General features: G+C 35.3%; 1 protein-coding gene across 1 annotated transcript in view; it reads right to left on the bottom strand.

Annotated features, from left to right (window-relative positions):
• The window catches only part of Copb1 (COPI coat complex subunit beta 1), a 36,841-nt gene that overhangs the window by 5,219 nt on the left and 9,478 nt on the right, over positions 1–22,144 (bottom strand). Inside the window, exons 6-18 of the mRNA XM_063251862.1 lie at positions 21,751–21,843; positions 19,532–19,669; positions 17,572–17,691; positions 15,412–15,519; positions 15,166–15,312; positions 14,137–14,282; positions 12,856–12,952; positions 11,176–11,336; positions 10,145–10,265; positions 3,862–4,089; positions 3,564–3,743; positions 2,285–2,429; positions 1,072–1,191 (exon numbers count right to left, since the gene is read on the bottom strand). Of these exons, the coding sequence (XP_063107932.1) occupies positions 1,072–1,191; positions 2,285–2,429; positions 3,564–3,743; positions 3,862–4,089; positions 10,145–10,265; positions 11,176–11,336; positions 12,856–12,952; positions 14,137–14,282; positions 15,166–15,312; positions 15,412–15,519; positions 17,572–17,691; positions 19,532–19,669; positions 21,751–21,843 (1,804 nt within the window). The remainder of the gene's footprint in view (positions 1–1,071; positions 1,192–2,284; positions 2,430–3,563; positions 3,744–3,861; positions 4,090–10,144; positions 10,266–11,175; positions 11,337–12,855; positions 12,953–14,136; positions 14,283–15,165; positions 15,313–15,411; positions 15,520–17,571; positions 17,692–19,531; positions 19,670–21,750; positions 21,844–22,144) is intronic.

Below are 22,144 nucleotides of genomic sequence, written 5' to 3'. Positions count from 1 at the left end.
GGAGAATTAGTGACACCAGGCCTTTTATTATAAATTTTTTAAAAAATTTAAACATCATGTATTTTGACCACACCTCTTACTTGTTCTAGCTACATCCTTACTTATTTGTAGAATCCTAATGTTTAAAAACCCTACTCTAGAATTAGTTCCCCCATGAAGCCTGCTTAACCTTTCTTTTAGTCCCCCACTACTCTGAGAAGGACCAAATCCCTTCATGGATTCCCAGGTTACCTAGTATAAGCTTCTCAAATAGCACTTAATACTAGTTCTTTACTATTTTATATGTCTGCTATTTCCTACTTGCTGATCAGCCATTGGAAATCAAAGATCCTTTTCCTTACTACAGTCACCCTATCTCTGACAGAAATAGCTAGACAATGTTTACTGACTGAATGCCCCTAAAGCTAATAGCTAGGCTTCATATACTCCCATGGCTGTGGGCAGAAGTGCCCATATCAAAGTTTAGATTCTTTTCAAATAGCATTTTTTTTTGGTACCAGGGATCAAACTCACAACCTCGGGCTTGCCAAGCAGGTGCTTGTGGCGCTGAGATAAACTCCTGGCCTGTAACTCTTTCCACAGTTAATATTTTTTGTTTAATCCCCAAGCACAGTTTATCAACTTGTGCTTACCTTGCTGTATTCTAATCACATATTTCCCTCTCTATCACTTCCTTTTGCCTGGCAGCTTATCTTCTCTTTTTTTTCTTTTGATTTTGTTTTGGTAGCATCAGGGATCAAACCCAGGGAATGCTAATGTACATCTTTAGTCTTTTTGCATTTTATTTTGAGAGACAGTCTCACCAAGTTGCCCAGGCTGGCCTCAGCCTTCTCAAGTATTTGGAATTATAAGCACAGAGCACCACACCTGGGTGAGCTGGTGGTTTCTCTAGGATAGTGCCTCTACTTGGCTCATTTCTGTACATCCAGTACATCATTCAAAGCTGGGTACTGTAGTGCTCCACAAATGACAGATAGATTCAGCTGATTCCTCAAGATTATTCCACAGCTACTCACCAGAAATTCCTTAGTAAACATCTAAACATCACATGTCATCTTAGTAGTGTCTTACCTATATTACCAAATATTATTCCATTTTCTGTTGATGCTACTTTGACATTAGCTTTGATATTTGCAAAATCATGAGGAGCAAGAGTCAAAGGAGATGGCTTTTCCACAAGTTTCAGATCCCCTGGGGGGGGGGGGGAAGAATTTTGACATGGTTAAAAATTCACAGATTAACCATAGAACACTGAAGTGCATGCAGCTTAACAGTTTCTAACAAAATAAGGCACATGAGAAGAACATGATTTAAATATTATGAGAACAGAACAAGTTCTTTAACATCCTTATTATGTAAAATCTGTACATTTTTTAAAAAAAGATTTTTTTAAAAAGTAACAGACATCTTGGAATAATTCTGTTTTTAAATTCACAAGGGTCACTTTGATCATATCATTTTATTTCAATGAATATAATTCAAAAACTTATATATCCCAGCACAAACAGTACACAAAAAGACTTGTAAATTTTTAGTTTTCACTGTCCCAGGCAGGCATCAGGCTATGCTGAAGATATACTTTTTTTTTTGTCTTTTTCATTTTTATCGGTACCGGAGATCGAACTCACGACTGCCTGCTTGCAAGGCAGGTGCTTATGCCACTGAGCTAAATCCCCAGTCCCGATATACTTAAGACCCTTAACTCTTGCATAAGCCATACAGTTTGTTACAGGCACTGTACTGCTCCTATACAATTTACAGTTTCAAATCCAGATGTAAGAGTGGTCAGAATTGACTTGCACTCTGGTTCTCTAATAGGAAAAAAAACTTACACAATGCAAAATGTAATAATGATGCATAACTTTGGCCATATGTAGTAACTAACAGCATGAATTTTATACTAATGCAATTACAAATTTAATGGATGAGCTACCTAGTAAATCTGTACCTTAAATAGCTCTTATATCTAAGTGAACTGACATTTGCTAGACTAAATTTAAGAAATGAACCCAACAGAATGTGTCATGATCATAAAAAATATCACAGAAGTTTGGAAAATTAGTGTTAAAGCCTAAATTTTAAACATAAAACGAAGTCTTGATTTTAAATATCACAAATTTGAGTGCCTGCCTGGCAAGTATAAGGTTATGAGTTCAATCCTCGGTTACCCCCCCAATCCCAAAGGGTTCAAAATACTTATACTGAAATCTGTGCACTTCCTTTGATAATCTGTCATAGAAATATACTGTACAAAACTATCTTTCCTTGATGATAAATTTCTCACCTAGAGTAGCTAACTCCAATGTGCAGTTTTGCAAAGTATCACTGGTTTGGTTCACAACAAGTACATCCAGGACAATATCATACTGGTTGACATGAACATATGCTTCTGCATATACAGGATCTGAGAAACCTGTCAACTGGGTGACCTGTCAACACAGAAAGACACAATCAAATGAGATGGGTCTGGTGGTATATGCTTATAATCTGAAAGCCAGAGGCAGGAAGGCTGCAAGTTCAAGCTCAGCCTAGGCAACATAGTGAGATCCTGTCTCAAAATAAAAAAATAAAAGGCTGAGAATGTAGCTCAGTGAAAAGGCCCTGGGTTCATTCTCTAGCATCCTCTGCCCCTAAACCCCAAAGACATAATCAAATGAATGACATAATGTAACTAAACCCATCCTAGTCAATAGTTAAGTCTGACAAAGAGATGTGCTTAGAACTGAAAAGTCATTTTGGAATAGGTATAATAACAGTGTAATGCAGAAGTGGAAATTAGAACAGACAATTATAAACAACAGGTTGCATAGCTTGAAAAAAGTTATTCAGACAAACTTCATACAGAATTTGACATTTTAATTTAAAAGACAATATTCAGGCATTTGCTGGTTTTTGTTTTGCTTTGGTGCTGGGGATGGAACCTAAAGGCTTTGTACATACTACGTACACATTCTATCACTGCATTACACCCCAGCTCATCTACTGCTTTTTAAATTTAGTAACTCAATATAAGGTATGTTATGTATCTTGATTTTTAAGCTTAGTAGGTCAGCAGTAGAAATATGTTTAACAAATCCATTCAACACTATCCCAACTTAGCATGTGAACAGATTTGGTCACATTTTCAATTAAATCTCTCAGTAAATATCTAAACTAATAATCTGGTCCCTGAAACTCAGAAACCAAATAAAGAAAATGTGGTGTTCACTGCTATTTAAGCTCAGGAAGCAAAAAGATCATATGGTGAAAAGTATTTGTAATGCCAGAAACATAAAATTTTAAACAACCTCTCAAATTTAAAAACACCTGAAGTGTAGCACTTAACAATATAATATTGTCACCAAAAGCACAGGAAACAAAGAAATAGAAACTTTTGTGCACCAAAGGACACTACCACTAAAAAGACAAATCACAAAAACCAAGAAAGTGTCTGCAAAGCTATGAGGGGTTAATACCCAGAATACATAAAGACTCCTATAATTCTAAAGCTAACAAAGCTAACAAAAAAAATCCACATTTTAAAGGAGCCAACTTAATTTATAGTATATCGACCATTTTGTTACCTTGTTAAGTTTTGACGCCAGAGGATCTGCTGCCTCTTTCCTCTGAGTGTTACCCATTGCTGCCAACAAACTCAGCTGAAACTGATCTTCCTTGCAGTTCATTTCATTTTTAGCAGTGAGTTGCATAAAAGAAATGGGGTCATCAGGCTGCACTGTCACATTCCTCTTCTCAGATTCTTTCTAGTTGAGAAAAACAATCCATTTCTTCATTAGGACTTTAATTAGGATAGCCTCACATATAGGAATTGAATGATCAACAAAGAAAATGTACTTTTATGGCCTTATAAATGTAATTTACCTTTTGGGATAGTTTCTCTTCTTCAAGCTTGGCAGATAACATTTGAGAAAGAGACTGTCTGCATTCCTTATTGAAAATGTCATTCATTAAAGGTGAACATTCAGACAAAACCTTCAGGCACAAGGAAATTCGATCTACATCATCATCAGTAATTGGCTTCTTAGGAAGAGAAGATTTTCCCAAATGAAGGATCGTTGCCATAAGCAACATAGCCTCAGCAACAAAAGACTAGAAAGGTAGAAAAACTGTGTCATGATTCCCCAATTCTAATGATGTCTTTATGAAAATTCAAAATTATTCTTATTTTATGGGAAAAAAAGTAAAAATTTCACAACAAAATAGTAAGAGAAAAACAATAGTTAATATATTGCATATTGTTATCATTAAAGTAGTTACTCAGAGTACATGATATGAGCATAAAAATTCTCCAATCGATATTAGCTTGCACCTTCCTTTTCAATGCTTTAGCTCACACCTTCCTTTTCAATAGAGATTAGTAGTATAACTTGCATTGTTTTTCTTTTCCCTAATCTTTTTCTTTTTGAATAATTTCTTCCCATTTCACAATTCCTATTGTGTATTTTAGACCTTATTTACTCTTTCAGTTCCTCACATCAAGGAGACAATATGATGCTTACACATGCGAAACTCATTTATTTCACTTATGAGTATGGCCTTTAGTTGCATTCATTTACCTACAGACGTCTCAAATTTATTCTTATTTATGGCTGAGTAGTACGCCAGTGCATAAAATACCACATCTTTTTTTATCTATTCCTCTGTTGATGGGCATTTGGGTTATTTCCAAGATTTAGCAATTAAAAACTGTACTGCTATAAACATAGGTGCACATATACTGCTGTGGTATGATGATAAACCTAACTTTTCATTTTACCTGAATAAAACTTCAAATCCTTTAGATTTTATCGTCATAATATCTTTTTGTTTTTGCACTTTCTTCCTTTTCTCATTCTGCCATTTTCCAAATTTTCTATCAACCTCAACTCTGAGAGCAATGGATCCTTAATGGCTTCTCCTTTAATTCCAGAATTCATAATTCTACCGCAGAGATTTTTTAAAATGAAAGGAAAATAGTGTTTTAGGTAAATGAAACAGAAAATTCTCCACCTGAGCAGACTTGCACTGCAAGAAATGATCAAGCTGGGGGTGCTACAATCCCAACACTCTGACAGGTTGAGGCAGGAGGATTCCAAGTTTGAGCCCTGCCTGGGTTACTTAGCGAGACCTTGTCTCTAAGTAATTAATGAATTTTAAAAAGTATGTGTCTGCGGTGGGGAGGGGTTGGGGATACATTACTGTAAGACCCTGGGTTCAATCTCTAGTACAAAAATCAAGAAGTTTCGGTAGGGGAAAAAAAATCTCTCAGATTGAATTGTGAATTTAGAGAAAGGAGTAAAAACACCACACAAGCTGGGTGTGGTGGCATACGCCTGCAATCCTAGCATTCAAGAGAGAGGCTGTGAGGGTCTCCATGAGCTAGACTACATGAGCGAGCTCAACACCAATTTCAACTACATCGTGAGAACCTGCTTCAAAAACAAAAAAGCTACACACATGGTAAATATGTAGGCAAATACAATTTTTTTTCTTATTTCCAGTATCTTTCAAAGATAACTGACTCTTTTTTGTTTTTTGTTTTGGTACTGGGGATTGAACTCATGAACACACACTTGCCAGGCAGGTGCCTATGCCACTAAGCTAAATCCCTGGCCCGTATAATTGACTATTAACAGACAAACAGATACAGAAAATGTGAGACACATATATATACAATCATCCTGAAAAAGTAAGGAAATTGCGATATACACTATGATACAGAGAAACTTTGAGATATTAGGCTAAATGAAATAAATTAGACACAAAAAAATAAACATTGTATGATTCCACTTACAGAAGTACCTAGAGAAGCCAAATTTATATAGATAAAGTATAATGGAGAACACAGGGGCTGCAGACAAAGGTATGAGTTATTGTTTACTGGATACAAAGTTTCAGTTTTGGATAAGAAAAAGCACTAGATAGATGGTGACAGCTGCACAGTAATGTGAACTTATTTAATGCCACTAAACTGTTACCACTTAATTGCATACTTAAAAATGGTCAAAACAGTCAATTTTATATTATGTCCATTTCACCAGAATAAAAAAAAAAAAAGCCAGGGGTGGTGGCACACGCCTGTAATCCCAGCACACCACAAGCTGAGGCAGGAAGATCATTGAGAGTTTGAGACCATCCTGGGCTACAAAACAAACTCAAGGTCAACCTGAACTGCATAGAGAAGACCTTGTCTCAAAAAAAAAAAAAAAAGGGAAAAAGCAGCGCTCAGGGAGGTACCTGAAGTCTGCCCTCCTCTCAACTCTCAACATCTACTAAGCTAAGCACACTTCCTGGGCTCCAGATACCAAAAACAAAACCATAAAAAATAGAAAGCAGAAAAAAAAGATTTTTTTTTGGCACTAGGAATCAAACGACTGCATGCTTGCAAGATAGGCGCTTATGCCACTGAACTAAATCTCTGGCCCAGAAAAAAATTTTTTAAAGAACAAAAAAACCTGACTTCCGGGAGAACATGGTAGATAGATAACAGCAGCTATGGAGGTTCTGTGAGATAGCCAGCTTAGAATCCAGGAATGGTGCAGTGTGGGGAGTCCTAAGCAGGGGGAGATGTACCCTGCCGACTCAGGAATGAACTAAGCAGAGAGAAATCAACTGGAAATGCAATCCTGGTGCTACGACTGGAACAGCTAAAGTCTCAGTGCCAAAGCTGGAAACCACGCCTCTGGAAACCACAGCTTGAATTTCCTGCTGCCCCTGCTGCATGTGAATTGAGATAGAGACGCGAATGCTCTGAGAGTGGAAATCGAACCGAATTCAGAGCAGAGTTGGTGGGGAGCCCTGCATCGACCGGAGGTGAGTGAGAGGAATGGGGACCCTTCCATAGATAAGAAGGCTCCAACAGAGGACAGGCAGACTGACTGGAACAGGGCGCTGCAGTGACTTCAGTCACATATTCCCCTCTCAAGTGGGATTGGTGGGGAGTGTGTGACCTGGGTGATGCCGCAGACTAAGACCCAGTAGGCTAGCCCAAACCAGGTCCCTGTGCCTGGCAGTGCACTCCAATGGAGTGAAGCCTTCAGCAGGCTGACTGACCAAGAGGGGCGGGCCCAGCATATGCTGCCCAGGTCCATGTCTCCCTAGTACACTGCAGTGGGCAGGAACACCTAACCAGCGGGATTCAAACAAACTGTAACAGACAAAGAAAGAAACTGGGCCTCGTATATACGCTTGTATGGAAGGAACAAAAAGTGTGGGAAGAGGGAGCAACAAGAAAGGGTCCTCAGTCCCCAATCCCGAGAACACTGCTCCAGGAAAGGTAAATGCAAAGGAGAATGACGACAGAAAACATGCAATATCAGGCATGGCACCAATAGACATCAAGTGATATCTCCAGGACCTCATAGACGAGTTCAAAAGTGAAGTATTTAACCAAGTAAAGCAAGATAAAAGTAGAATAGTTAAAGAAATGCTAAGCACCTCCCAAGAAAAAACAGATGGTGGAATGGAAGAACAGAAAAAAAGGGGAGAATTGTTTGATGGAGAAAATAGAGAAAACATAGAATACATGAAGCAGAATCAAAGAGATTACCAGGAAACTAAAAACTATTGAAAGCTGGCATAACAGCTTGAAAGAAACTAAGGATAGATTATCTGAACTGGAGGACAGATTTGTAATGTGGGAGCATGAAAGGAAAAACTTCTTAAAAATAATAAGGAAACAAGCAGTAACAATACAAAGGCTAGAAAATGATAAGAGGATCTATATCTTAAGAATTAAGAATGTAAAGGAAGAAGCAGGGATACAAACAAATGAACTGCAAAGGCTATTCACAGAAATAATCAAGGAGAACTTCCCTAATATGGGAAAAGGTAAAGATACTCAGATCTATGAGGCATACAGGACCCCAGCCACCTACAACCCAAACAGAACTACACCCAGGCATATAAAAATCAAAATTCCAGAAATCCAATATAAGAACAGAATATTAAAAGCTGTCAGAGACAAGAAACAGATCACTTACAAGGGAACACCCATCAGAATTACAGCAGACTTCTCAGCACAAACCATCAAATCACGAAGAGCGTGGGGCGAAATAATTCAAGCTTTAAAAGACAATAACCTCCAGCCAAGATTGATAGATCCTGCACAACTGTCCCTAGAAATTAATGGAGAAACAAGGTGCTTCCAGGATAAAGAGGAACTAGGGGAATTTGCAACCACCAATTCAACTCTATAGAGAATACTGCAGGACATTTTAAAAGAGAAAAATACCAAGATTTCAGAAACAGTGGTAGAGCGGCCACAATGAAGGGAGCAGAAAGTGAAATGAAGAGGACAAACTGACAACTAATGACAGAAAAAGAGCTCAACAGAAATGAGGCAGAGAAGGTTGGATGGTATAAACAGCTATTTTGGAGAAAACAAGACATCATAATAGCTAGTGCTGACTTAATATCACCTTATTTTGAAGTCCCATCAAGCTTTTGTTCTGTCTCTATTGGTCTTAACATGTTGTATCTTATTGGATTTTATTATACGTGATAATATAAACAAACTTTTATAGGCAAGGAGATAATACAGAAACCATTGTTCATTTTCTGTTAGTTGGTTTTAAATACTGTGTAATACTGTCATTCTCTTGAATGGTTTTACATTGTCTTAATATGTTTGATGCTACAGTATATGAAGTTATACTCAAAGATCTCAAGGAAAGAGACACTATGGTAACTACTTTTATGTCGGGATATCTGTTGGTGAAACACTATTTTGCTTAAATGGTTATGTTCTGACTGTGCTGTTTTGTTGTTATGTCCTCTTTTATCTCACTCTCCTTTTTTATTATTTATTATTTTTATCTTTTTAATTAAGGGAAAAATAAATAAAAAAATAGGATATATTATAATATATATCCCACTTTGATTTCCTATTAACTTAATTTGAAACTCTGTATTGCTCTCACCATCTTGTTTTGACAGATTTTACTGTATTCTGTTTTGCTTGATAGTACCAGGTTTGAGAGTTTAGGCAACAACTGTGAAGACAATAAGATTCACTATGATGCCCATTCTGATTTGACTATTATCTTGTTTTGAAGTCCTGTAATGTCTCCAATGTTTTGGTTATATTGGTTTTGTTCTTTACTGCTTTGTTCAATTTTATTGTAACTGATGATATAGGCAATTCTTTTTAAGATAGTAAGAGGCATTATGGTAACCATTGTTGATCACCTTGTATTCTGTTTTTACATTATGTACTATGTCCATCCTTTTGATTTGACTGACTCTGTTTTGTTATGTCACATTTGGTTTTATTCTCTTCAAAAAAAAAAAAGTAATAACAACTGTGGGAGTAATAAAACCCAAAATGTGTAATTGTCATTGTAAAAAAGAGGAAAAGAAAGTGCTCTAAAGGATATAACTGCATGTATATTTAAGCGTATAAGATAGATAACCATATTACTGAGTTTTGTTAGATCACTGAACAGAACTGTTCGCAGTCTCACTGTTTGAATGTCCACTTTATATGCCTTAATTTTGCAACTTGAACAACTATTTCTAAGATGACAATATATAATCTATTAACTAGTGATTTCTTACTGTTTATTTTTTTTTTGAAATGCTGTATAACTTGTACCCTTTGTCTGTTTTTCTTTTTCTCCTTAAATAAAATTAAAAAAAAAAAAAGAAAAAAGAATTGATTAAAACAAAAATAGCCATATATCTTTGGGCTTATACCATGACTTAATGGTATGAAATGTAGCACGGTAATGCAAATCATAGGGCTGGGAGAATGGAAGTAACTGTTATAAATGAGTATCTAGTCAGAATAGGCAGAAGCTGTGACAAAGGTATGAACCATGAATAAGAATCATTTAAAATACATTTTTTGAGATAAAGCAGACACAGAATGACTAGATGAAGATGCAGAAGAGAGAAAGGTATTTCCTTCTTGGTCCTTGACTAATCCTACCAAGCAAACATGATTTCATAAACCTTCTATTTTCTTCCTCCACTGGACTAATCACATGGCATTACTTTGTCAATTTTATAGTCATATTGATTACTGTGTCTATTTCTCTTATTAAACCATAAACTCTTGCACAATAGGAACTTAAGCACTAAGACTTGGGTTTCTCAATGTTCAATGCATTCAGTAGACACTCAATACTCAGTTGTTGAGTAAATACAAAATAAGTCAACTTACATTTTGCTTTTTCTTCTCCTGAACCAAAGCTACATAGCGCAGTGCAATCTTGGTCAGAGTTGTGGCAAGTGAAGCAGCAACAAAAAAATCTCCATCCAGGAGAAATCCTCTTAAAGGAGGTCTACAAAACAATCAAAGAAAATGAAACCCATTAACTTCTCAAACAGCAGGGAGCTTATGTATACATGATTCAAAAAAGCCACCCTCACTAGTGCCCTTCAATGATAAGGACCTTGGTTAAATTCCCTCTTTAGCTCTCAAAAAATATGACTTTAATACTTACGTTCAGATGACTCGGGGAGACAAATAAATGGAAAGAAAATATGTTTAATTAAGAGTGTATGCGCTAGTTCTAATGAATTACTTTCAAACTCTAGCTTATCTATTTATTTACTGGGTAGGCTTCAAACTTCTGAGTCTCAAATTTCTCTTCCATAAAAAAGGAGGTAATATATTTTATCTCAAAAGGTGGTTGTCAAGGCTATTAAATTACTTAGTACAATGCTTACTATAAACTAAGTATTCAATAAAACTTTAGGCACCGTTTTCATCATCTCCATCATAAAAATGAGGAGTTAAAAAAGGAAAAAACATCAAAAATATTATTCCATCAACTAGAAACAGAAAAGCTTTTTGAGTTGGGTTATGTAGCTCAGTAGTAGTCATTCAATGCATTCAAGGTCCTGGACTTGCCCTATAGCACTACAAAAGAAAAATGGAAGAGAAATGGAAAAACTTTCAAGGTATCTTTACAGATGCCAAAAGGCAACCAAACTAAAATGCCGTGGCAGGATTTTCTATGTGAGCAAAACAATTTCAGGTTAAGCAGAACACAATGAAAACAGATGGAAAGGACAGAGGATTAGTATGTCTGACACAATTCCTGGGTGGAAAACTTAAGTATCTTCCTCTTTTCAAGTACCTTAAATAATGAAGCAAACTACTAACAGAGAAGAAAAGCAACTGCTTTATACACACAAGATACATAATAAAAGTAGCTCAGCTGGCAGGACACAGGTGCCATAAATTACCTGTCTTCCTCTTTCTTGGTGGGTCTAGAACTGCTGAGGGCACTCTGAGTTGCATAGGTACCCATTTCAGTAACCAATTTCTGAACTGGTCCCACAGTTATTTCCTCTTCGGGTTTTAATTCACCAGCCTCTTTTTTTATTTCTGACTCAACAATAGGGATCTAAAAGTCAATTGGAAACATCAAATTAGTAATGACACAATAGCATGCAAACTTACATTTAAACAGTCAATCATTTCTGTAAGAAGGGATTCTCCCAGTAGAATTTTTGCAACTTAAAACTCCATCTCAGAATAATGTAGTAGGAAGAACATGGGCTTTAGAGTAGGGATATTTTGGGCTTGAATTTTTTTTTTTTTATACTTTTTTTTTTCTTTTTTCTTTTTATTGGTACCAGGGATCGAACTCACGACCACCTGCTTGCAAGGCAGGTCCTTATGCCGCTGAGCTAAATCCCCAGCCCCTGAATTTTCACTCTATTACTTACTAGCTGTATGGTCCTGGACAATTTAATTATTTTGAGCCTCTGTTTATTTAATCTGTTAAATGGAAATTTTAATTCTTTCTATACAAGTTGCTTGGTAGGAAAATGCCTAAGTCAGTATCTATCACCGAGTAGATGTTCATAGAAGAGATATTCCTCTTTTCTATCCTTTCCCTTGAAATAGTAACCAAAAAGCAGCATTCATCCTACTTGTGCAAGTAACTTTATCAACTACTCTTTAAGTTAACTAGAATATTATTATGAATTTATTCCTTAATAACTAGTCTATCATCTCATTTAGAGTTTTAAAAGTCTCTGTCCTACTGGAAACTGAATGCAAAGAGTGCTAAGCTACATCTCCACACATCTTTAGCTATTTATTCATTCATTTATTCCTTCTTGGCTTTCATACTCTGCTATAGGTCCAATCATTTTCATTTTTTGAATCCTGAGGTAGGGTCTTGCTAAGTTGGCCAGGCTGGGCTCAAATTTGCATTTCTCATACCTCAGCCTGCCAAATAATTGGGATAACAGGCTTGCACCACCATGTTTAGCTTCTAACTTTGTTAGCAATTTCAATTCCTTTATTTTAGACATGAAAAAAACTGAACTTCAGCCAGTTAACTTATACAAGCAGAACAAAGAAAGAAACCCAGGTCGTTTAATAAGTAGTCCACTGGTCTTTTAGTTTGTTTTCCAAATTCTATCATAATGTTGCTTGTTCAAGGAAATATTGTCAATTTTCATACCTAAAGATTCTAATGTCAGCCTTGTCCTAAGGTCTTCCTTCAGAACACCAGCTAAAGCAGAATTTTACCAGTCTTTTTAACACAGAACTCTTTGTTCAAACAAAGTCTTATCTGGAAGGGTGCATCAGTCATATAGACAGGTGTTTTGGCTTTCACAGTGCTGAAGGGTCACCCTTAATTTTCCATAGTCACTGTGACTTAGTTATTAGCTAATTAAAATACACTGTCAATGTTCCCAGCCAGATACTACTAAACAAAAACATAAAAGCAGATGATGACATAAGAGTCAGTTATTTTTTCTTTTTTTGCAGATGCTATAAGATCAAACCCAAATCCTCATAGCTGCTAGGCAAGTACTCTACCACTGAGCAACATCTCTAGCACAACCATCAGATTGTTCTGAAGTACAACTCACTGTATGTAGCAGGGATTACTAAAGTAAACACACCTCTCCAAGCGACCTGCGGACTTCAGTCATCACACTCTGAATGTCTTCCTTGGTGCTACAGTATTCTCCCAGGATCCATAATGCTCCTCGATAGATCCTAAGACAAGAATACAAGATCTGAAACAGACCTAAAAACAAATCTTGAAGCAGAAATGTTTGTAAATTAAAGGACTATGGAAAAATATTTCAATGACAGGTTTTAATTCTCTCTAAAAATCACAATGAAAATAATTTTCTCATTCATCATTACTAGGAACATTCTTAAACTGGAAAACCCATCAGGAAACAATGTAACAAATGTTTCCCAGAAAAGTGTCTGTGTAGGACACAGTTACTAATTTTGCTTTAATCATTTTCTATTTAAAGAAATGCTATTATTTTAATATAAAAGGTAGCTTATTTGTTATTTGTAGCCACTCAAGAAACAAATACTAAATAAAACAACAAATACAGAAAAAGTGCAAAAACAAAAACTAGGGGCTGGGGATGTAGCTCAGTGGTAACACAATTATTTGCCTAGCATCTGCAAGGTACCAGGCAAAATGTCCAGCATAGAAAAACACAATACAGACAGCAACATTTCTCTAGTTTAAAATGGAGAACTGAATTCTTCAGTTGCTTCCTTCCTAAGATTGTAAATGAATTTATTCCAAAAAAAATCAATTATGGAAACTAAAGTTCTGGGGCTGGGGATATAGCTCAGTGGTACAGCACCTGCCTGGCAAGTGTAAGGTCCTGAGTTCATTTCCAGGTACTAAAAAACAAACAAGCAAAAAAAAAAAAAAAATAATAATAATAATGATGATGATAAGCATAATAACAGGACAAGAGGAATATTTAAAAATATGTTCCTTAAAAAAAAAGTACAAAAATAATGCTCTTCAGTCACTTCAGGATTCACAATTCAGTGTTTTAGAGGAATCACAATACAGATACCTAGTTAAACTTTTTTTTTTTTTTTTTTTTTTGTCTTTTTCCTTTTTATCGGTACCAGGGATCGAACTCATGACTGCCTGCTTGCAAGGCAGGCGCAACTTTTTTTTTTTTTTTTTTTTTTGGTACCAGGGATCAAACTCATGTCCACCTGCTTACAAGGCTGGTGCTTATGCCGGTGAGCTAAATCCCCAGCCCCTAAAACTTTTTTTTTGTCTATAGATTATTTTGGTACGATTATCTCAAAGCACCCCCTTTCCAGTACATTTTCTATGAACTGGTTCTTTGAAGATAGAAAATGATGAAACACTTTCTTGATCTTACACTTAAAATACATTTCAAACCTACTTGACCGATTTAATAGCATGAAAGACTTCAAGCATCTTCTCAACAATCAGCATTCTCAGGTTATCAAAGCGCTGAATGGCTTCACGAACAAACTCCAAGACGTCAGCAGCTGCTGCTTCATTACTGTCACTGAGAAACTCCATTAACTAAAAGAAAGGGGGGAAAAAAGAGAAATAAAATAATCACATAATTTATAGAATGAAAATAAATCCAATGCAAGATATAACAAATTTCAAAGAATGTAACTCTTAATAATTTTCAAGTATGGAATGAAATGTAACGTGAGACAAGTATTATTATATATTTTATATGTGAAGTAGTTTATTATAAAACTCAGTATAAAAAAGCCTAAAATCCACAATGCAAAAATTAACCAAATACTCCTAAACTGTATCTAAAAGTAAAATCATTTTATAGAAAATTCAAACTCTAAAGGCAAAATTTCAAAATACAACAACCTTTCTTATTTATCAAATAGTGACATCTAAATAGTCTAGTTATATGAAATTTTCCCATAATTGATTGCCTCAACTTTTAATATTAACGAAGTAATTGCATCATTCAGGAATGAATAAACATGGCATAATTTAATTATAGCAAACATCAGTTAAAATAATATGCAGATGAAGCTGGGCATGGTGGTGCATGCCTATAATCCCAGCACTCGGGAAGCTGAGGCAGGATGATTGTTGCAAATTCGCAACCAGCCGAGGCTACAAAGTGAGCTCAAAGCCAGCCTGAACTACATAGGCAGACCCTATCTCAAAAAGACAAAACCAACCAAACCAACAAAACCAAAAAAACAAACCAAAAAAAAAAAAAAAGCAGAACTATTTCTAGTCATTATATTTTTGTTTACTTTTTGGCAAGATATAAGATAAAGAAGTCCTCCTGAGTTTAAAAGTGGACATAAAAATCTCAATAGTAAATGGTTTCACACCGTTAAGATTTTAGAACATTAACTGAATAATTACAATTTTTAAAACTCTTCCAGAAAATTTCAGTATTAGGATCATCAGAATTACATACCACAGGAATAACATTTCCAGCCATATCTGGAAACCGGACAGAACAGGAATGCAATGTTCGTACAAGAAGTTGTCTGTATTTGTCAGTGTCTTCATGCTCAGACACGTTATTTGTTTTAATCACTTCCTTCTTCAAGACAATAACCAGCTATAGGAAAAAGTTAGTGAGAATTATGACATGTTTGGCCTGACATACTTACAAACATGCTTGACATGCTTACAAACTTGCACCAAAATTTTGTTTTACCTCCTCAACATTCCTAGAAGAAACAAGATCCAGTGCTAACTGTAGAGTTTTCTTGCGTACTTCTAAGTCTGGTGTGCTCAGTACTCTTAGGATGTCCATTACCAGATCCTGAAAAAGAACAAAAAATTAAGCATTAGCACATATCTTTGTGGTCACAGGAAGAAAATCTGACCTGGAGAATGGCACGTTCTCTTTGTCACCTTCTTAATCTTTTGACTAATAATAAAATTACTCAGAGTAGAAAACTATGTATTTTATGTCTCCTCATGTACTTCAATATGAAACAGTAATGCCATATATGATGCACTTGAATGGATAATGTTTTGAGTCTATGAAGCTGTAGACTCAACTTACAGAATACAGAGGCCAAAGGAAGAAGTTTAATGACAGTCTAAAGAGGTAATCAGCCACATCTGAAGGAAAAGCAGTTTATATGACAATGCTGTGCTCTTTTCAACAAATCAGTACAATGAAAAAAATACTGTTCAAAATTAAGACACTGGAAGGTCACAACAACCAGAATGATATATCTTTATAAGCTGGAAAAATGAACAAAAAAAGGACCCATTTGAGACAACTGTGAAAATCTGAATTAGTACTTGATACTGCAAAAAAGAAAACAAAAAGGTACTTAAAAAAAGGAAAATTTGTGCCTGGCAGGGCACATTCCTGTAATCCCAGTACTCCCAGAGAGGCTGCGGTAGGCAGACCATTCCAAATTGGAGACTAGCTCCAGGCTACAAAGTGAGCCCAAGGTCAGTCTGAATTGCATAGCGAGACAGTAAAAAAGACAAAAATAAATAAATAAAAAGAAATTATCAACAATTTTGTTAAGTGTATTGCTATTTGAAAAATGTGATATTTAAAAGATGCATACTTTAAAAGTCTATGTTAAATATTTTGAAATATAGCAAAACCAACTTACAAATAATTTTATAAAACATAAAATTTTTATAAATGGGGGCTGGGGATTTAGCTCAGCGGCATAAGTGCCTGCCTTGCAAGCAGGCAGTGGTCAGTTGGATCCCTGGTACTGATAAAAAACAAAAAAGACCCCCCCAAAAAAACATTTTTATAAATGGATAAAAAAATTTTTAAATTTCCAAGAGTAAACTATATACTATCACCTACATCACCAACTGTTAATCTTCTGGCCTATTAGCTTTATCATTACTTTCACTGTTACGAAGCATCTCCCAAGAATAAAAATATTTTCTTTCTTTTCTTTTTTTTCCTTTTTGTAAGGCTAGGGATCAAACACAGGGCCTGGTCAATAAGCATTTGACCACTGAGTTACTTCCTCTGGCCCACAAAATTTCTTAAATACATTATAATTCGTATATTCAGAGAACTTAATACTGATTAATGCTCAATTTTGTTGTTTAATACTCAAATTTTGTGGTACTGGGGAGTGAGCCACATCCACAGTCTTATGTTTTTTAACTTTAATTTTGACCCATTGTATCATTAAGCTGCTAAACTGCCCAGCTTGGGCTCAAACTTGCAGTCCTCTTGGTTCAGGCTTTCAGAGTACTAAGAATACAGAAATATACCACCATGCCTGGTTATGGACCTCTATTTTTATAATCATCATTATTCTCATTGTTAAACAGTTTTGCTATTAATTTTCTAGAATCAGATCATTGTGTATGCCTGTAATTCCAGCACTTGGGAGGCAGAGACAGGAGGATCATTGTGAGTTTGAGACCAGACTGAGCTCAAGCCCAGCCTACACTGTGAGACACTGTCTCAAACAGATAAAAAAATAAATAAATAGATAAATTGAATCAGATCATTTATTCTCATTTGGTGTGACTACTTTTTAAAAAATACGTATTACAAAAAGTTTTTAAATATGTATATATATATATTACATTCTTAAATATGTATATACATATTACATTCAAATGAAAATAAATATATCACCATTGCAAAAAATATCCAGTATAGTATAAATAGAAAAGATAAAGATTACATGTTGAAATATTTTATTGGCAAAGACAATACCCCAAAAATGCATGGTGATTCAACAGTCGAGCTTTAGTTGACCAAAATTTAAACTGGCTAGTCTTTAAAAAGCTCTAAGTGAACTAAGATGGCAAAGCTTTGGAATGATCTAAATTTGAAAAATACTTAAGATTTCTTTTGCACGACACTTACCTGGAGGACTCGTTCATGAGCAGGATGCTCTTTTAATTCTACCAATCGATCCAGAACTATGAGCTTCACATTATTATCACTTTCCTTTATGATTAAATCAATATAGCACTGGGCAGCAGCCTATAAAGAGAAATATGTTTTAAGAAGTCATGAATGTAGAATTTCAAAATAAGAATAACAAAGTCACCAAGAAGCCAAAAGACACTCATTAACCCTGCACTAGAGTTTATGTAACTTGTTCAGAAGAAATCTAACAAATCTTAGGATTATTCAAGCTTACGAAGACAAGAAGGATTACAAATTAAAAGGATGGAAAGGGGCTGTTACATGTAGAAATATTTGTTAGCCAAAAATTACGGGTTAAAACTAAGGAACAAAATAGAGAAGAGCAACTAGAGAATCCCACTGAAAATAGCTATTAAGTATATTTCAGTGTAGGGACCCAGTTTAACACATTTGTGCCACAACCCAGAAAAGGAATGCAAAGATGATCCTGAGTTGTTAAAAATGTCATTAGCTGAATACAGTAGTATGTCTGTAGTCTTACCTACTCAAGAGACTGAGACAGGGGATCACTTAAAAAGCAAGAATTCCAGACTAGCCTGTTCAATAAAGCAAAAGCCCTACCTCAAGGAAACATTTACTAAGAAAAGAAAAGAAAAGAAACAAAAAGAAATACAACAGATTTTAGAATGATACCACTTGAGCTTATGAGTCATACAACAAAACACACTAATAGGAAAAAGGAAGAAAAGACAAAGAGGGAACAGAAAAGAGAGCTTTTCCTTCCATAAGAATTCTAAAGTATAGACTGACAGAAATAGAAAATCTCCATTAAAATATCACAGTTAAATTGATGCTGAGAAAACTCACTGATTGATACTAAGATTAGTAGGTAAAAATCTGAGGAACAACAGAATACTTGTGTAGTTTCAAAATACATTCTCTATAATATGTAGTAACTATAATGGGAAAAATCAGAACAGTAAAGCAATCTGGTAGACACCACCTTAACTGACTGATCAATGTTAGTATTACCAGTAATAAGACATACGAATAGACATGTACCCTTGACCTAATGAGAAGAGCATTATCACTGTTTCTTCCAGAAAATGACTTCAATCTGACCACAAGAAAATAACAAACTCAAATTAAAGGATATTTTATAAAGAAACTAATACTTTTCAAATGTGTCAAAGCATGAAAAACAAGGAAAGACAGGGATACTCTTACACACTGGAGGAGACTCAGACAACTAAATGCAATTATTAGGTCCCGAAAAAGGCATTAGTGGAAAAATGTAAAATTTGAGTATAGTCTATAGTTTAGTTAACAATATTATTCCAATATTGCTTAGTTTTAACAATTATATAGTAGTTATGCAAGAATATGAATATTACGGAAGATAGTGGAAAGTATATGGGAACACTTTTTTTCCACAACTTTTCTGTACGTTTAAAATTATTTCAAAATAAAAAATTAAAATTTTGTTTAAATATTAGTGAATAAAACTGTTCTCCTACTTATGCCATCTAGCTTTTTAGAATAATTTACTCTCTGAATACAGCCATTTCCTGATAGTAAACTACAGAAGAAAAAGATAGTAATCCATTATTGCAAATACTGGAATCATTTTAGGGTCCACCAGTTAGTATTCAGACTTGCTTTCCTCAGATGTAGATTTTAACGTAAGAATGAAGAGGTATCTTAAAATACCAGAGTAAATGTCTAGAAACTAGAAATAGTGTTACTCTCTTTTTCTCAGTCATTGTATATACCCATATATGAAAGTAGTAAGGAGAGGAGAATGAAGGTTGGACTTTGTACAGTTTTACACAATTTTATAAAATTTGTAGATCTCGATGCCCTGATAGCATGCAGTGAATCACAATGCCATGAGATCACATGTGGGAAGACAGCATGTCTATCATCTAATCTGGCCCCCAGAAACAAGAAGTACCTTGATTGCAGTTGGTGCACTTGACAGTGTTACTAACGTCCCAGCAGCTTCGTATTTTACAGCTGGGCTAGATGATTGTAGTAAGTTATAGATGCAACGAATGAAACGAGCCCTTTCTGAAGGATTAGCGTGACAGACCTGCAAAGGAAAATGTTCAGGTTTTAACTAATTTCAGGGGCTACATGATTTTTTTTCTTTCTACTTTTTTTTCCCCAGTGTAGGGGATGGAACTCAGGACCTCGTGCATGCCAGGCATTTGCTCTACCACAAAGACAACTCCCACCAGCCCTAACACTTGTTTTCAAACAGGAAAAAAAAATTTTTTTTTGGTACCAGGCATCGACCTTATAACAGTGTGCTTGCAAGGCAGGCACTTATGCCTCAAAGCTAAATCCCTGCTAGAATGTTTTTTAATATTAGCTTATGGGATGGCTAAAGTTCTTAATCTGAAAGTTAAGAACAGTTCCACAGGACATACAAAAATGTTGGCCAGCATGAGGTGAGATAATGTGACATATCAGTGGCAATTTCAGAAAAAAGTTTTTTCAAATACTGCAATAGCTCATGCCTGTAATCCCAGCATTCAGGAGGCTGAGGTGGGAGGACAGTTGTGAGTTCAAGACCAGCCTGGGCTACAAAGTGAGCTCAAGGACAGCCTGAACTGCATAGCGAGACCCCGTCTTCAATAAATACATAAATAAATAAACAAATAAATAAATAATACTGTAATAGCTACTCTTTCATTTATTTGTTCTATCATAATTTATATTTTGTTTCACAAAAGGTTTTCACATGGCTTACAAAAGATATGCATACTCCACACAAATAAAATAAAAAACATAAAGTTATAGAAATAAGGACTTAATAACCAGATACACTAATATGAGCCCTATGACAGGACACTGAATTTGGTCTAAATTTTTATTCCAGATGCCAAGTCAAAAAGGAAAACATAATAGATTATATAAATATCAACAGCCAATAAAAGAAAATACCAGTTCTTCAAAAATGATAAATGAAGATTTTCTCTCTCCTTTTTTTTTTTTTTTGGTCCTGGGGATTGTGACCTTGTGCTTGCCAGGCAGGCGCTTATGTTGCTCTGCTTAATCCCCGGCTAAAGGCTAAATGAAGATTTTTTTAATTATTATCTCCTGCCAGGTGTAGTGGCATACACCTATAATCCTAGCACTCAGTAGACTGAGAGAGGAAGACTGCTGCAAATTTGAGGCCAGGCTGGGCTACAAAGTGAGTTCAAGGCCAGTGTGAACTGCCTCGCAAGACCCTGTCTCAAAAAAAAAAAAAATCAATTAGTATTTTCTATTATTTATGATGATATTCATTACTGGAAAGGAAACTAAAGACTTCCATCCTGTTCTAAATATACCTTGATTCCTTTACTTATGAAATGAGTATTTTTCTCTTTTAATTAATGTACATATTAGATTTTCCTAAAGTACAGCCAAACCTCTATTCTGGGACATGACTTATAAACTATTCTCTCCTAATATAATCCAGACCCTGGTAAACAAAACCACTAGGTACCAGGGAACATCTATTGTTGAGAACCTCAGTGGAATCTGTACAGCATTCACACCAACTGCAAGGAGCTACATACTTACAATCCTTGTTTCTTTGTTTCATTTTAGGAAAGACTTTTTTTTTTTCTTCTGGGGATTGAACTCACAACCTTGTGCTTGCCAGGCAGGCAGTTACACTACCGAGCTAAATGCCCAGCCCTTCTATTTCACTTTAAATGCTGTTTCTAAATCACTAGGACCCTGTGTTGAGAGGAATTCTTTTTCCTGCAAGGACAGTTATAATCTGTTAGCCACAGCCAAATCAGAAGTCACCACATCTTTTATTTATCAGAACATTAAGATACTCAATTCTTTGAAAAGATACAGCAAATTAAAGTGTTGCTTATATAGAAGGATTGCTTGAGCCTTGGAGACAAGGATAAAACAAAGGCTGGTACAAAGTAATTGGTAATCTCCTTGTTAGCATATAAATTAAGCCAAGGAAAAGAAAAAGGAAAAACACTTTAATAGGGCTATGTTGTAAAATGTCTCTATTACTAAAATATATTACTATTGCTTCTCAGTCTTTTGGCTAAGATCAAGTATAGAATATATTACTGTAACAATTAGGTAGCACTCCAGAAAAAAGATTATTTAGCTTTGTCCTAAACTTAAGTTTACCCATCATAAATTACCACTTACCTTATAAATTAGTTCAACAATAACCAACTGCAGAATGTCTCCAAAAGTTTGAACTTGATCAATACAAGTGCTCAGGTAATCCAAAGCACGATCCTAAAGAAGAAAGAATATACTTATCATACTCAACCTCATTCAACATGACGACTTAACACAACTTAAAAAATACACATATTACACCAAATAAAAGAAATGGAAAAAGTCAGGGCAAAGAGAAGTTGGGGGAAAAGGTGAAGGAATCGAAAAGAAGTCAATACATAAAATGCAACAGTATATAATAGCAGGCCAGGAATTTAGCTCAGCAGCCTAAGTGCCTGCCTGGCAAGCACGAGGTCATGAGTTCAAGCCCTGTTACCACCAAAAAAAAAAAAAAAAAAAAAAAAGTGTATAGTACCTA

Source organism: Cavia porcellus, unplaced genomic scaffold (genome assembly GCF_034190915.1).
Source record: "Cavia porcellus strain 051 isolate PalLab524CR breed Dunkin Hartley unplaced genomic scaffold, mCavPor4.1 scaffold_6, whole genome shotgun sequence".
Lineage (NCBI taxonomy): Eukaryota > Metazoa > Chordata > Mammalia > Rodentia > Caviidae > Cavia > Cavia porcellus.
This window is presented reverse-complemented; position numbering and strand designations above follow the sequence as displayed.